This window comes from Mytilus edulis, chromosome 9 (genome assembly GCF_963676685.1).
Source record: "Mytilus edulis chromosome 9, xbMytEdul2.2, whole genome shotgun sequence".
NCBI classification, from domain to species: Eukaryota; Metazoa; Mollusca; class Bivalvia; order Mytilida; family Mytilidae; genus Mytilus; species Mytilus edulis.
In genome coordinates, this window is record NC_092352.1 from 44,230,209 (window position 1) to 44,248,091 (window position 17,883).

The 17,883-nt window shown below is 31.7% G+C and overlaps 2 protein-coding genes across 3 annotated transcripts in view; one reads left to right on the forward strand and one right to left on the reverse strand.

Moving 5' to 3' along the window:
• The first annotated feature begins 929 nt into the window (after positions 1 to 929).
• LOC139489983 (protein wech-like) lies at positions 930 to 2,567 on the forward strand. Its single transcript, XM_071276836.1, has one exon. It carries the CDS (start codon positions 930 to 932, stop codon positions 2,565 to 2,567), a length of 1,638 nt encoding a protein of 545 aa, XP_071132937.1.
• Positions 2,568 to 7,448: 4,881 nt separating this feature from the next.
• Positions 7,449 to 17,883, reverse strand: part of LOC139488426 (perlucin-like protein) — a 36,000-nt gene continuing 25,565 nt past the window's right edge. For both annotated transcript variants that reach the window (XM_071273998.1, XM_071273997.1), the window contains 5 exons: positions 14,170 to 14,312; positions 12,495 to 12,583; positions 10,611 to 10,692; positions 10,014 to 10,230; positions 7,449 to 7,539 (listed from right to left, as the gene is read on the reverse strand). Coding sequence is in view for 1 of the 2 variants with exons in the window: in XM_071273997.1 (XP_071130098.1) it covers position 7,539; positions 10,014 to 10,230; positions 10,611 to 10,692; positions 12,495 to 12,583; positions 14,170 to 14,312 (532 nt within the window). In the remaining variant the exon portion in view is untranslated. The remainder of the gene's footprint in view (positions 7,540 to 10,013; positions 10,231 to 10,610; positions 10,693 to 12,494; positions 12,584 to 14,169; positions 14,313 to 17,883) is intronic.

A 17,883-nucleotide genomic window follows, 5' to 3' on the forward strand; every position in this document is an offset into this window, starting at 1 on the left:
ATTGGAAACCTATTTATTGTTAAATATAGACAGAAAATTAATAGGGCATTTTGCTAAAATTCGTATTAGTAATAGTGTTCTTACAATTGAACAAGGGCGTCACACTAAAACCCCTGTAGAAGAAGGAATTTGTCCTTTGTGCCTCTTAGAAGTTGAAGATTAATTTCATTTCACTTTAAAATGTACAAACCTAAATATAATTAGAGACCAACTGTTTTCCAAAATTAGTGAAATAGTTCCCTCTTTTTTAAATATGACTAATGAAGCAAGATTTAAATTTTTATATACGTGTGTTAAGACTAATATAATTAGAATTATTGTTAAATTTATAAGCGACATGTACATTTCTAGAAATGCTTTATTAAGCACTAAATAACTTTGTGGTACCACCTCCTCATATAATGTTTATGAAATTGGTATGATATATATATGTTTGTATGTTTGTGTATAACAAATTTGTATTGTCTTGGTATCAATCCTGTAATTTTGGATTTTAAACCAATAAAATTTACTTACTTACTTACTTAGAAACTATGAGCAATAGGTTAACTATATTTAGTGTATTGAATGATTGTAAGGTGTACATGATTTTTTGTTTGGTTATTATGACCTTTCAGCGTGTGCACTCTTGTTGTTTATATGATCACTTCAGAAATATTATCAAGAGCATTAAAGCCAAAAATCAGTGTCTTCTGTATTTACATATTTAAAGATCTGTTAATTTAATGGCTTGGTTGATTTAAAATAAATCAATAGATGAATATGAAACAATAGATGAATTAAATCTCTGATTTATCAATTTTAGTACATTAGTTTTTACACATTACTATTCTACCATAACAAGCCATTAAATAGAACAATATACATGTATGGTATACTTCAGATATGAGAGCGTATAAACTATTTTGATACATGTATTAATTTTTCAAATGGGAACTACACATTCTGTCCTTAATAGCCAGGTTCACATTGATTGTCAGCTTTGCCAAGGAAGAAATAAAATTCAGTGGAAATGTGTGACCTGTCACTTTTTAATGTGCAGCAGTTGTAAAGATAACATTCATCTAAGGATTACTAAAGACCATCACATTATTAACATTAATGATATAGGCGAATTAGATTCTGGCCAAAGTTTTAACTTTAGTGATGTGCATTGTATTGAACATTCTGAACAGGTTTGCTGCTCGTATTGCAGAACTTGTAAAAAAGTTGTCTGTGTGAAATGTGTGATGAAAGTTCATAACGGACATGAGTTTGTTGATGAAGAAGAATTTCTATGTAAAAAGGAAAAGTTATGGGAAGGACAAAATAGAGTGAAGAAGAAATTAGATGAACTGTGTAATGTAGAAACCAAACTGAAAGAGATCAAAGAATCCGAGGAATCAGCGTATAGTAAAGCAAAACTAGATATTCAGGATAAAGCTACAACTGATGTTGATCAGTATTACGAAACACTTATTAAGTTGGACCAAAAATTACTATCAGTAAATCAAGCAATTTATACAGAATTGAGAAATATAAACAGAGAAAAAGGAAAGCTTCAGGAGATCATTGGTATAGTAAACCTGATAAGAAGTTCTCAAGATATCTGTCAGTTCCTTGAAAACTTTGATGAGTTGATAACGTCATTGAATTGTGAAATTGAAACATTTGATTTTGGTCAGCTTAAAGCCAAAGTTTCTGAGGCAAAAGTCAGTTTCAAAGTGGTTAAAGAGTACACTACAGACTTGAGAAGGGTTGGAAAATTAACCGTGTTAAGTGATCAAACACTGCTGATTTCTGAGAATACATCAGACGTACTACAACATGTGAAATTTAAGGGACCCAGTCTCCAAGTGATATCTAATTTAAGTTTCAAGATATGTGGCATAGCAGTCAATTCTTTAGGTGAAATACTTGTATCAACTAGTGATACAAAGCTAAATATGGTTGATGTAAAGAAAGGGGAGCTAACTGTTTCAGTACACAATGTGGAACCATTAATGACACGTAGCATACATGTAACACAAGATCATAGAGTTATAATAGGAGCTATTTCAAAAGAACACATTTTCCCTGCCATACACAGAAGTGTTGTGATAGTCATGGACCAGAAAGGAAACCGTCAAAAGGAGTATGAACATGACAAAAACAACAAACCATTGTTCACATACCCTCGTAATATAACCAGTACCACAAATGGTAATATATTTGTGATAGACAAGCAAATGGCTAATGGTAAAGGTCCTGGTAGAGTGGTAGTGTTAGGAGACGATGGTGGTGTCATACAGATATATTCTGGTCATCCTGCTATCAACACTCAAAACAACCCGTTTAAACCATCAGATGTATTGGCCATGTCATCAGGCAGTATAGTTGTAATTGATAGACACATCAGCACAATACACATTTTAAATAGCCTTGGACAATTAATGTCCTACCACAATCTCTCAGACATAGGAATCATCCATCCATATTCTCTAGCTCTATCTTCATCAGGCAATTTATATATTGGATGTACCTGTAAACAAGGAAGTCCAGATACATATAAGGCCAAACTTTATGAATTAGAATATTATGGAATCTAATCAAGAAAATGACGAGTGCTTGTAGAATTATAAGAATAAACAACAGAATATATTATGTTATTATGAAGGATGCAGCAAATCAGAGAGGAGTATTTCATTATGATTTGAGGTCTTCTGTCGAGCCTGCAACATTTTTGTTGTAAAAGTGAGATATAAATCCGAGATGAAATCGTCTTTTTGTCGGCGACGTTTATGTTCAGTTTTTATACATCAATATCGTTGACAAACCTTTATGGAATTGTATGAAATGTAAAGATAAGTTTTTTAATGACAAAAAGACAGTATTCAGAACAAAGTTTTTGAACATTATTTTTACCTATTGTGATGAGCTCCTTACTGATTGAAACATTTCCAAAATATGTAAAAGACTCCTTTCTTTTATAAGCTACAACCCACCCTATCTAAACAAATTGTATTGTAATACTTGAACCTATAAATGTCTATTCGGTCATCTTAAGAGGAAAATTATAATATTTAAATTAAAAAATAGATAAAAATTGTAATGGAAATTTTTCTTGTACAATGATATTTAGACAATTCTGAATAGACATTTTTGTTTCGCTCATCAAACCCTATGGGCCGTGTTAGCAATAACCAGCATTTTGGCATCTGTTGTCTTACCTAAATCACTCCTTAAACATCCATACCATCTGTTTTTTTTACTATTTTTGTGTTTTTAACTCTCCTGAACACTTGGCGTCTGTCAACCTCCGTCTGTCATGTGTTGTCACTATGAATAGATGATGTTTTATCTTGTCTTGATGAACTTGTTTGCTTATTGAAGTTTCCCATGCTTTTGTCTATTATCTTAAAACATTGATACTTAGATGGAAACTTCCATGAGAAAAACAGTTCACCAAGAGAAGATCTACTAATAAACATGGTCAAATGCATGGTCGAAATATAAAGGCAACAGTAGTATACCGGTTTCGTGACTTGATACGTTTTCTGAAGTAGTTTGTTCCTAACAGGTTGAACGGTTTGGAAAATATAAATAAGAATACTTTGTTTTGTTTATGAATAGGTTCTAACCAAACAAAAATGAAAAAAGTTTTACTTTATACTTTGGTCATATATCAGTTACATGTATTCTACCACAAAGTGAAATATCTGTTAATAAGTTTCTAAACTTTCTTAACTCTTTTAATCCAAATGAAAGTCGATAATTTGGTTAATGTAGGTATGAAGTCCTTCAATGTGGAGATTTGAAAAATCGTTAAAAACGGTACAATTCATTACAGAAAGATGTCTAAAAAAATATTATGTAAGTCTTGAAGACATGTAAAGCATTTTTCAGAAAATTCACAAATCAATAGGTCATGGTGGTAGGGACAAAAATGTTATTAAAAGTACGCAAATAGAAAGTGTGAAAATGTTTCAAACAAAGCTTTAGAACTTTTCAAAATTTTGAGAGGAATGCCAACAAAAAAATGTAGAGCTGCTAAAGTAAGGTTATTGTCGTTAAGTCTATAATAAGCAAATAGTTCAATTTTCCGAAGGACAGGTTGATTTGATACAGACATGAATCGAAAAGCAGGGCAATGATGTAACAGTAGATGTCATCCAAACTTGCCATGCATAAATAATTAAATTCACAGTGGTCTAAATATCTGCTTATATGCATTTTAGTCATTATCATTATACACTAGTTCTAGCTCACAGTGTTTATTAAACAAATATATTTCAAAATCATTAGTCACAGTGTAGATACTATTCTGTACGCTATCCGGAAGTCGCGATTTTCGAAGCGAGAACTTTTTGGATCACATTTTAAATTTGATGGATATACTGAATTAAACGGTAAGTTGATCATCTGTACATTGCTTAATGATTAATTCAGCCGACATCGATATTCTCAAATGGTTTAGAATTAAATTCCGCACATTCAATATCCGTGTCTTTGCCTTAATCGAGAGATTTTCAAGTGCATCACTAAGAAAAATCAGTCGGCGAACCTAAAAACAATCTTTTTACCCTCTTAGTGTACAAATTAACGTAAAAACCAGACTTAGTTAACTCAATGAAGTATATTTCAAGTGGTGGTAAAAGTTTCAACCAGATCTTTGAAGCCAGAAATAAGAAAATTACACTTGTTTGAATTTCTCACTGTACGATCAGTCTCGCTTGTTTATTTTAAAACTGTATGATCAGTCTTTATGTCACTGTATTCTAGTGGTGATTTCAAAGTTATTTACGATACATTAGAAGGTGGCATTTTTCTAAATAACACAAATATATTTCAATACATTCACATCCTGAAAACTTATGAAACATGTTTTAGCTTGATAGGGTGTACTCGACTTACTACATTAAGTATAAGGATGTTTAAATGTTGCTAAAATAAGAGGAAGGTTTGATGTATACTAGTATATAAGTTTCAGAAATGTCCTCCGTTATACTTAAAATTGTACAAACACACAGATTTAGTTGTTATATAAAAATGTATGTATTTACACACATTCGAGGCCTTACTGAAACCTATAATTGATCACGGTTCCTTCACTTTGTTTAAGATGTAGAGCTATATAAAAAAGAAGATGTGGTATGATTGCCAATGAGACAACTATCCACAAAAGACCAAAATGACACAGACATAGACAACTATAGGTCACCGTACGGTCTTCAACAATGAGCAAAGCCCATACCGCATAGTGAGCTATAAAAGGCCCCGATAAGACAATGTAAAACAATTCAAACGAGAAAACTCTCTTTGACACTCAATTGTACACCACTTTGTCAAGCGGAGGGTTATAGTGATAAAGAAGTCCGTCTTTCCGTTCGTCCGTTGGACCGGTACAATATGATCCGCCGGTTTTGTAAGCGCATCTCCTCATAAACCACTTAATATACATTGGGGGTTCCGGACATTTTTAAATGGAGAGGGGTCCAATCCAAGAGAAAAGGGGATTCCAAATATATGTTCCCATACAAATGAATTGATAGTTAAAAAGGGTTTCAAACTGCCGGATCCCCTTTTTTTGAATCCTTCACTGATATAACTATTAATTAATCTTATTCGGATTCCTTATCATAAATGATAATGACTGTATTGTGTACCGTCTATTTCGAATTTTAGTAAAAATCTTTTATGAGGTTACTTTTTATAAGATACGGACTTGAACATTACATTATATGGGGGCACCCATCAGGTATTTCCAACACCTCCTAAACCAATCATTAAAGTTTTCTGAAATTGCTCCATTTTTACTCGATTAATGCATTATGGACCTTCTATTTCTGTAAACTTACCAAAATTATATCACATGAATTATCCCCCTACGCAAAGCTGTCTTTATCCATTTTTTGTTATTTTAAAAGACAAGCTTGATTTATGTTATCATCAATTGGAGTCAACGGTGGACGGTGTAAATAATCTTTAAAAATGTAATAGCTAAACTGATAACTGTAACGATACACTATTACAAAGTCCACAAGCGATTCATGTATTACCTTTTAGGCATTTGATTTTAAATAAGACTGATGGAACAAAAATACAATTATTTTGCCGTCTAAAAAATTCATCAGAAATATATTTGTATTGTCTGATGAAAGTAATTACACGTTACAGTTCCCTGGATAGTTTATAATATCACATATACACGTATATACCTTCAAATTGCTGTTGTTTTTTCTTCAAAATCACGACTGGTCATACAGTCAAAAAATCTGAAATCGCTTCTAGAATACAGTCAGTTCTAGACTGATCGTACAGTAATTTATTTTGGGATCCTCAAGGAAAACATATTTTTTTATGGGAAATACGAATATTCTACTTAAATACGAAAAGAATATTGAAACAGTATATATTTTACTGCAAACTGATGCAAATATTTGCAATAAAAGATTATTTGCTTTGTACTACGAGAGCAAAATTGTCCATCGATTTCACTTTTTTCTACCAAGTTGATGTGATGCACACGTATATTTTATATTCTAATGCATGTTTTTGTTACAGTAACTCATATTTATGATGCTATACATACCTTGAAGATGTTCAAAGCACTTTATAGATATAGAAGTAAACAAATGATGAGAAAAGTTACCGTAGGCAAAACCGTCCTGTTAGCCAGTTGATAATCATCGCTTCGAAAATCGCGACTTCCGGATAGCGTACAGAATAGTATCTACACTGTGTTAGTGATCATTAGTCTATTTTTATAATAAGAAAAACACATTTCTAAAAGCAAGTTATACTTAATGGTAATCAGGGATTTTACAAAATCCCTAGCCTTATTTTCAGTGATTTTGTAAAATCCCGAACAATTTTAGTGATTTTACAAAACCACTGAAACTGTTAGTGAGTTTACAAAATCACTAAATAGTCCAGTGATTTTACAAAATCCCTGGTTTTACAAATTCCCTGTAACATATATACGAGGGAACTTAGCCATATGGTGTAAGCTAAGTAAATTGATCAACTGTTACAGCATATAGTGCAAAAATAATGATATTGGGTTTTTAAAGAAAAGCATGAGTTCAAACGAAAATCAAATGCAGCTGTCAGAATCTTTGTTCATGTCTTATTCAATCTAAGCTGATATCATTACAACAGAAGTATTATCCTCTTCATCACGAATTCGTTGAAATAAGTCCACCGCGAGTTCAAATGTACTCATACCGGTTTGACCACTGGGAAATATGATGATTTATTTAGTCTGCGTTTGCTATATCTTTTTGGTGTATTGTTATGTAATTTGATTGATGATTCCCATGTAAACATATGGGTTTTGATTATCTTTACCAGTTGTTTGTCACAGGACGTAAAATAGCCTTAAATTATTCAATTATTCGATTAATTAATAAATCAATCAATTAGTCAATAAAGGTTCAACCTCATGTTGCAGAATCATTTTTTAGACCATTAAACAAACAAAAACCACAATTGCTTACTATGTTTATTTGGAAAGCAATGACCGATAAATCTTCTTTTTCTTAATTCGTTTAAAACATTCGATAGGAAAATCAGCCTCTTCTGAAAAAGAAATTTCATGAATACTTCAACACGTTCAATAGTTTGTCTTTACATGCTTAACATTTGGTTTTCATTGGTTTTGGTTGTTTATCCTTTTGATATAGAACAAAGTTGGCAATTCTGTTTATAGATGTATCTAAATCATACTTTACTTGAATCATATGAACATAAGGAGATTTGATTTGATTGCCAATGAGACGTCTATTTACCAGTTCAAATAAAGTGAATAAATAAACTCATCATAGATATCAGGATTGAATTTTTATATTAACGCCAGACGAGCGTTTCGTCTACAAAAGACTCACCAGTGACGCTCGAATAAAAAAATGTTAAAAGACTAAAAATAGTACGAAGTTGAATAGCCCTGAGGACAAAAAAATCTACATAATTATAGACTACGGTACGGCCTTCCATAATGATAAAAAAAAATACCGTATATTCGGATATATAAGGCCCCGACAAGAACGGCCTATAATTCATAACAAAACAATTTACGAAAAACAAATATGACAGACACGATTCAACGACATGATTGTTTTGCTCAATTGCTAAAGCAAATTTATAAATAACTTGTATATTCTCTCAAAAAAATGCATCGATTTCTTCTTTTCCTTTTCAATTCGTGTTTAATATTTTTCAATAAATATTCTTAAATATTTAACTTATATTCACTTACATAATGTGGTTTTATTACAATAACAGTAGTTACTATATGCTACTCCTTTAATGTTAGTTTCAAGAAGTCAAGATCGAGCGCATGTATGCTTGACACACTTTTATTGAACAACCATCACAATTCAATATGCAATCAAAATACTCAAGATTTATAACATGGATTCAAAATTGAAGGGGTAAACGTTAGCTTTTGTATTGTTAAATAAGGCAACCGTAGTATACCACTGTTCGAAAGTCATAAACATATCCGGGTTACTAAATTAACATTTTGTTCTAATGTATCCTTTCAAAGCTTACTAATATCACTAAGTAAATTACTTTGATCATTGTTGAATCTTATGGTGACCTGTAATTGACGGGGTTTTTTTTCCGACGTAGTCGGTATAGTTTCGGTTTGTGCCCTTTGAACTTAAGGACGCTTAACTATGGCAACAGAATACGCATGCTCGAAAATCCCTTCTGTGATTGGACAAAATGCTGTCATGGTGGGTGATTTGGTTGTGTTTGAAAAAAACGTCTCGTTAATTATATCGTGATGGAAAGCAAGTGAAAAACTATAAATATTTGAACTAGATCTTACAAAGATTTATATTTTTATTAAAATAATTGTTTCTTCAATAGCTCTTTACATCCGTGACAGCTGTTTATTCGGGACAATAAATGATTTTTAATGTAAACTTTGTTGTACAAAATGTACGAACGTACATGACTTTTAGAACGCACCTACGCATGTGAGATTTCCACGGGGTTTTGGTGAATGTAAACAGAAAGATACGAGGACCGAGAATACTGAACACAAACAGAGAAAAACGTTATTTAAATGGTATCTTTGTGCTTCTGACGGTTATCGAAATGATAGTTTTAAACATATACGTCGGATATCTTTTTTAAAGATAGTTTTTGTTTTCTTTAAGGTTCCACTAAAGTCAAAATATAGGACACTTCATTAACATCTAAACTTTGCCTGTATTTAATTTTTTCAACCTATAATGAATAAAGTCATAAACTATGAGAACATATGTTCATTTAAACATACTTTACATATACACACTGTGTAAATTGTAAATAAACTTGAAATTGTTATGTTGTGGCCAAACCGGTTCTTGGGTTGAACACTAAATTTTCAAAAAAATCTGCAGGCCTGCAAGACAACTTAATTTGCTTAAAATTGGTATGGACGAATACTGATACATATAATGCAGGGCAAGCTCATGCTAATTTGTCACATACATATGTTTTTAATGGCATATTTGTCCAATTTCTGTATTGTACCTTCGATATTCGTTTACTTAGATACATAAAATCAACTGAAACTCGAAAATCAATACATTTTATAAAAAATCAACATGCGCTTGCCCTGCATTACATGTAATAGTATTCGTCCATACCAATTTTAAGCAAATTAAGTCGTCTTGCAGGCCTGCAGATTTTTTTGAAAATTTAGTGTTCACCCCAAGAACCGGTTTGGCCACAACCAAAATTTCAAGTTTATTTACAATTTACACAGTGTGTATATGTAAAGTATGTTTAAATGAACATATGTTCTCATAGTTTATGACTTTATTCATTATAGGTTGAAAAATACAGGCAAAGTTTGGATGTTTATAAAGTGTCCTATATTTTGACTTTAGTGGAACCTTAAGAAGATAATTGTCTCACTAGCAGACACCACCGTTGTTTTATATTGAACTTATCTAAAAAAAAAATTGAACATCAACTCGCAATTTTCGTGACAGAAACATAAAAAAGACTACAATCTGAAATCTGATATTGCCCAACATATACTTTTTTAGACTTACCATCCTTGTTCACATACGAAGGAGTATTGCATGCTGCAGTGCACATCATTCCAGTTATACTTGAAGTGAGAACACATGTGAACACAAGGACCATCACCACTAGGTTCGACTGTTGCAGTATTCCATTTCTGAAAGCGGGCTGTTTGCTCGTCAACAACCCATTTCCACTTGTTATTTTTTTTTCGTAAACCTATCCATATGTTGTGTACAGAATGAGCTAAACATAAATAGTATTTAAGACAGGCAGTATAACAATCGCTATTGAAAAACATACACAAGAAAATGTCTATTGTACAAAAACATTTAATATACCTTCTGCTCCGATATTGTATTATACATATTATCTTTTTTTGTTCTGTTCTTTCTGGTGACAAGATATTACATGATTTTACAGTTATTTATTTTTTGTTTATTTTCCCTTATAATCAAGTAGATTTTGCATAAACAATCTGATTACAATTCGGACCTATATTAAATTGTTTGCTCGTACATATAAATCATCTGAGAAAAACGAAATCAGAGAATTATATTCTAATTAGATTGTTGCATAACGAATGCACTTGTTTCCCTGCTCTTTATTTATATATTCAGTCATACCTTTTGCTCTTGCAACTATCCACCGAAACTCATTTGCATCTTCTATTTTCAACAGGTACCCTTCTTGCTTCCTACATTCAATCTGAAAACACCGACCAAAACATGATAAACTAAAAGAAGTATTCATACCTAAAGGATGAGAGAGTTGGTGGTTTTTGTTCGAAAACACATTTACACGTATGTTTTTTAATCTATAATACATTTTTTATTCACCATTTGTAATGAGGTTGCAAACGGGTGTCTAAAATACAAAGCATGCGATTTTCTTAGATTTGATGTTAAGTAATTAAAACTACACCATGTATATGTTCCAGACCGTATGAGTATTTGGACCGTACGCGTACGGTCTGGACCGTATGCGTACTTTTTCAAAATACGCATACGGTCGGACCGTACGCGTACGGTCCAACTAATAATAAGAAGATGGTCAAGTTTATCAGATACAAATGTAAATAACAGATAAAAAAATCTTATATCTCAAATTAATATAAAAAGTTCAATTGATATTGAAATGAAAACTTAATATTATAACTTTTTAAAAAGGTCACGCTAGTTTAATCTGTTAATCTCCTGTAATTAGCATGTCAGTAATTAATTAAAGGCCAGTATGCTCATTGAAATTGGGGTTAACGTATGTAAACAAAACGTACAAGGACATTCAATTGTTTTATAATATTTGTGAACTTTAAAAAAAAAATGCATATGCAAAGGAACATGAATGGACCGCAAACATGTAAATGTAAATTAATAAAAAAAAAAAAACATAACATTCCTTGTGGTAGTTAGTGTCAACTGGGGCGAGAGTACAAAAATGGGATTCAGATATAGAATTAAACAAACATTTAATTTCAATTGTACGCTTATTCACTTACCCATCTGATGTAAAAATAGCATCTTGGAGAACTAAAGCTACAAATTTTTGGTTATTGTTTATTTTTTTTTAATTTAACCCATATGATACCAAAACATGTATGGTCAGCTGGACCGTACGAGTATACTCATACGGTCCGACCGTACGCGTATGGTCGGACCGTACGAGTATACGTATACGGTCCGGACTGTACGCGTACGGTCCAAATACTCGTATGGTCTGGAACATATACACATTAAAATTTTTTTTTTTTTTTTTTAAATCTTTACCATTTTCTGCTATGAAAACTATTTCATGAGCATCAATAAACCTATTATCTAAAACTTATTATGCACAAGGAGCTAAAGTAAAGTCTCAGTATGATAAAGGGTCTCATGGATCTGTACTCTTTTGATCTCTTTGATATAGGATTAAAGATACCGTTTATCCACATATTCACCAAATCTAAAACCATTATCAAAAAAGAAGCATCTTTATAGTATTGATTGATTGATTGTTGGTTGCTTTACGCCGCATTAGCACAAAAAGGTTGTATCGCGGCGATATCTTTATAGTAAGAAACGATTGTATATATCATTCTACAGGTGTAATACCACCAAATCACAGTACGTCACATCCGGTTGCATACGAAAAGAGGTTAAAAAAATATTCACTTGAATTTGACAGTTATAGGTATCAATCCTACATTTCATTGCAGTAAAACATTTCTGTGTCATGTGTCATCAACATATATCTAAAGTATTTCAATGCATTATTATTATTATTTTTTTTTTTTGGGGGGGGGGGGGGGGGTCTTTAGAATAATTTAGAAACTTGAGGTTACATGGTATATAACTATATAAAGCTTGTTCACAGTTAAAAAAAGAGGTGAAAATTTGATTTGTTAACTTCCAGTAATGGTTCTTGTTATGTGAATCTTTTTCAATAGTACTGGACAGGATAAAACTTTACTCTTGCAAAATATTTTTTTTAAAATTTAAAACAAAGATACATTCTGCACAACTTGTTCATACCTCAGCTTCATGCCATTTTATTAGCTTGGTATTAAACCGATAACAATGCTCTTTATATTCCTCCCATCCTTGTGAACATAATTTCTCTCCTATAAAGAGAATTACAATATATACAATATTTTTCTTTATGAATAAAAGGTAAACGGCAATAAGACATCCCACTTAAACAACAAAATAAGATTAAAAGCCAAACACGGTGTCTTCAATTGTATTCACGTATACGCCTTATCGCTAATCCCGGCTGACCCGGCCGCTTGAACTTTTGACGCATACAACAATACCTTTTCCATTGTGGCGTCAGATATTTTGTATTGTGACGACAAAGTTTTACGGGAACCTGTGTGATATCCAGTAATGGCGGACAAATAGCGATAAGGTGTATTCCTATTCTATATGAAAATACACTTACCGGGTGCACTTGAGTCAAAATATAGTATTCATTGAATAATAATACATTGCTACTATTTTGTTGAGTGTATTTTCTGTGGTATATTATTTTATTTTATTATTTTTATAACACTTGTTACATATCTTTTATTGTTTGTGTATTGCATATGTTATTGTTTATAATAATATTGTCTGTATGCTATATGCCCTCCTGGGGCCCTAATTTTGTAAATAAAATATTATATTCTATTCTATAATAAAGCTGCAAGTTGCACTGATTCATGATCAAATGTAAAAGTGAAAGTGTTTTATTTAAGTTGATACAAATTACAGCGAGTGACGACCAGAATCTTTGCTAAAAATGAGTATTGCATTTAATCATTTGCGATTTAAAACTACACCTATATGATATGAACGCGTTTCATTCATTGTCAAGAAAATCAATTACTGTAACAGATAAGTTTGTTTGTTCCCTAATGTTCCTTTTAGGATGGTATTCATTATGTTAATTTTTAATTTCCGCAACTTGTTCGCTGTATCTATGTGAGTAGTGACGCTTCGGATTTCAGGTATGAATAACTGGTCAAAAATCAAGTTAGGTATTTCGTTACAAGAAATTACTAGTGCCCACGGGGGGGTCTCAACATGGGATTTTGGGTACAGGTGTGCAGCTGGGATTTTAAAAACACCCCCCATTGATATATTGAATAATTGTGAAATCCCTACCTATACATATATTTCACAGCGAAATCATAACCCATTCGTATATTTATGACCCATTGATATATCACAATCGGTCAATTACTACCTATTGATATATTTCCTCGGTAAAATAGCACCCCATTGATATATTTGACGGATCAAAAAAGGGACCCATTCCAGCGGCACATATGTATATACCTTTATATAGGAAGAGACCCCCCCGTGCTAGTGCCAATGCAATTAATTTATAAATTACGAATTTCCTTCATAGATACAAGAATTTGGTTCGGAAGTTTGACTGTACCTCATTTCACATCCTTATTTTTGCAAGGATTTGTATAGTACTATACAAATCCTTGTTTTTTGGAAGTGTAACTGTACCTCATTTCACATCCTTATTTTTTGGAAGTGTAACTGTACCTCATTTCACATCCTTCTTTGTACAGTTCGCATAATTGTCCTGCAACACATCTGAATTTAAAGTTACACTAAATTGTTAACGGTCATATGAATATTAAGTGAGTTATGTTTACCCAAGGATTTGTATACTACAAATCCTTGGTTTACCAAATGCCACAGTACATACCGTTCAAAATTTTTTCCAATTTTTGAAGAACTGTCCTTGCGTTGGAAATCAGATTCTTTTCGTTCTGTGTTATATATATCTTATATTGAAAGGATCCTTTGTTTAATGCCAGCAACAACAAGCAACACAGGAGACACTTCAGCCTGTTTTATAATAATTATAAATTATCACGAAATGCAAACGATCACAAACAAAAATAAACAAATTAATGAAATAAAGAACATTATATGATCATAAATCGCTGCACAAAGACGGGGATACTTACATGCACATAGTTAAGATCCGCCTAACCAATATCAAGCTTTAATGTATTACATTCATGAACATATAATTCTGTTCATTCATCCTGTATAAAGGTAACTGTTATTGTTTTGCATTGCATGTTATGTATGACTTCGTTCAAGCTGTTGCATACAACTGAAACAGTATATCGGAATCATATTAATAAACTCATCATAGATACCATGCAGGATTAATATCTTGTACGCATTAACCGAGATAAAAGATTTCGACTTGAGTTATCATTGATATGCTCATAATTATAAATTAACTATTAACAAAACGTCTACCTCAGGAATAGATTACCTTAGCTGCATTTGGCAATTTTTTTTGGAATTTTTTGTCTTCAATGCTCTTCAACTTCGTACTTTATTTGGCCTTTTTAACATTTTTTTTATTACACCGTCACTGATGAGTCTTTCGTAGACGAAACGGGCGTCTGGCGTTAATATAAAATTTCAATCCTGGTATCTTTGATGAGTTTATTCGAAACCCTTTCGTTCTTGTACTTTGTTAACTGAAAGCTTCTTTCTCTGTATTTAAAAAGTTTATTTTTTAACTACTTTAATTTGTGTTACTAGTATACTGTGATTGCCAGTTTCCGTCAAACCAGAGATTTTCAGATCAATTTGATTCTGATACGGTACTATTCCGAGTTTTAACAGTGGGAACAATCAACAAATTCACAGTTGATTTCAAAGTCAGTCAATACAATCAACACTTTATTCTCTAATGAACAGTCTCTTTCCAAATATGGATCATTCGGTATGAAGGTCACCATCTTTTGGGATCAACATGCAAACAGAATGGGATAGATTAGGAATCAGAAATGCCGATTTAATTGCAACCCTTTATGACAGTGATGACTAGAGGTAGTCTATTTAATTTTGTGAATAAAATTGTTTTTTAACGGTCAAAATAATTAGTTTCTTCGCCAGTATTTTTAATAGTAACAAAAAAAACCACGAGATCCATTTGCGACTCAGGTTTAATAAGATTTTTTCAAATGGTCACTCGACTGTTTACTCTTTGGCACAAACATGACAAAACATGGTTGTAAATTCCAGAAACATTCGCGTTCATAATTTATCTTATCTATCGTGTCATGTTAGTGTTTGTATTTTGTTATAACAAGTTGTCTTACTGCGGATAAAGCTTTTAATACTATTGTCTTTGTATGTAAAGTGTCTTGCAAGATAATAAGGAATAAATAAGCACTCAGGTAATCCAACAAACACACACATATCATTTGACAAGGATAGGATTTTGGAGGCTTCAGTGAACATTACATTGACAAGAAAATCTGGGATTGATTTTATTGGTTATGGCCAAAACTGTTTAGGAATTAGTGGAAAAAAGGGTGACAATAGAACTTGCGTATAAGTTTATGGATCTGAGTGAAATGTTACAACAAGGTATCATACCTCAAAAAGAAGTTTTGGATTGTTTTTAGTCGTTATGGCCCTAAACCGTTATGGAAATTGTGGCCAAAAACACTACTCTTCTAATACTTTGTATAAATTGATTATTTCTTGAACAATTTCAATAAGGTTAAATTAAAAGTCTCGAATTCTTGAGTTTCTTAAAAAATGCCAAAAGTAATTGTGTATTTAGATTTTTTCAATATTGGGCCCAACAGTTATAAAATGAATCCTTTTCATAATTAAAGCATACTGTTCAGCTTCAAAGACAAAAGAGTATTAACTGACAAAATATTATAGAGTTATTATAGTGACCAAGTGTCCAGTACCAGTATTCCTTGCTTCACAATGAACTGTTGTGATAGTGTATTGTAAGTTTTATTGGGCCAGGAAGGGAACGTGGGAAGAAGTGGGAATATGCTAATGACAGAAAAATCATTATTTACATACAGAGAATATCCAGTACCAGAAATTGAAATATTATTGTTCTAGACTTGGTAGTTCTAAGGTTTGTGATTTAGTGGGAGGGATGTGTCATCCAGATTTCCACTAGGAAAACATGCCAATTAAACCTATTGATTTAATAGATATCGAATCAGGCAGTCTTATTGTTACAGAATTTTTTAACCATTGGTTCTTTAAAATTAGCCATGGACAGTTCCGTACCATCTGCCATCTCAAGGATATAGGGATTTAACACTGAAATGGTGTTAATTTTTTGTCTAAGGGTAATATATTTTGATTATATGACCAACATTCACCAAATTAAACATGGTATACTCCACAGAAAGAATAAAACACTTTTAAATATTTGGTCAGTAGGTCAAATTCAACATTAATTACATCTTTAACAGTCTTTATTACAAAGTTAAGTACCTACTCTAAAGACTATTTCTATCATAACAATTGCAAATAGGCTCACATACTTTTGGAATATTTGTATACTGAAATATGATAATTCTACGGATCACTCTTGTTAAAACTTAAAAAAATGAGTTTCCAGAAAACGATTTTAGAACAAACAGTCATTGATTCCCTAATGAAAACATTTGTATGTCACTACAGTTTTGATAAGATCAATTCAAAATATACATTTACTGTAGAACAGAAACAACGAAATCATTCATATAAATAAGGAACATATTCAACAGTCTTTTGGTTTTAGCCTAAAGAAATTTCTATCATACTTTTTTCTTCAAAAGAGAAAAGTCTGGAAAGAAATTTTAGTAAGCTAGACACACACATTTCCTCAAGAAAAACTATTACATAAAGTAGTACCTAACACTACAGGGAGATAACTCTGGTAAAAAACAGCTGAACGTTTTAATCACATTGTACTGTTAAGGAAATATTAATGATCAAAACTAGTGTTTGTCAAACTGCTATATAACCAATGAAATTTTTTTCTGATAAAATGGTTGGTTCAATTTTTTTGATATTTTTGTAATGTCAGAGGGTCAAAGTAACATTTTTTTTTATTGAAATTAAACAAAACAAATTAATATTAGTCAAGGTGTCGGGTACCACCATAAGTTTGTTAATTTTGATTTTCATTAAAAATTATCCAGAATAAAAAAAATCATCGATAGACCTAGGGGTAAAGTAGGAATGGAAATAATGTGAACAATAAAAATTAATTTCATTAATATGGGTTCTTCAGAAAAGTTGTAATTAGGATAAAGGCTAAAATCAGGGTCTTAATATTTAAATATTTTTAAGATCTGATAATAAATGGCTTGATTGATTAAATATAAATCAATAGATGATTAATAACTGATTAATCTGATTTTTCATACCATTGTTTTAACAACATAGGCATGTCCTCTATTATAACAAGCCATTAAAAAGAACAAACATAATTAAGTCAACAAAACATACTGTGTATGTTGTAATTCAGATATGAAAGCATGTACATTATTTTAGTAATAATTTCTGAAATGGGAACTTCACATTCAGCCTCAAATAGTCCGGTTCCTATTGGTTGTAAGCTCTGTCAGGGAAGAAATAAAATTCA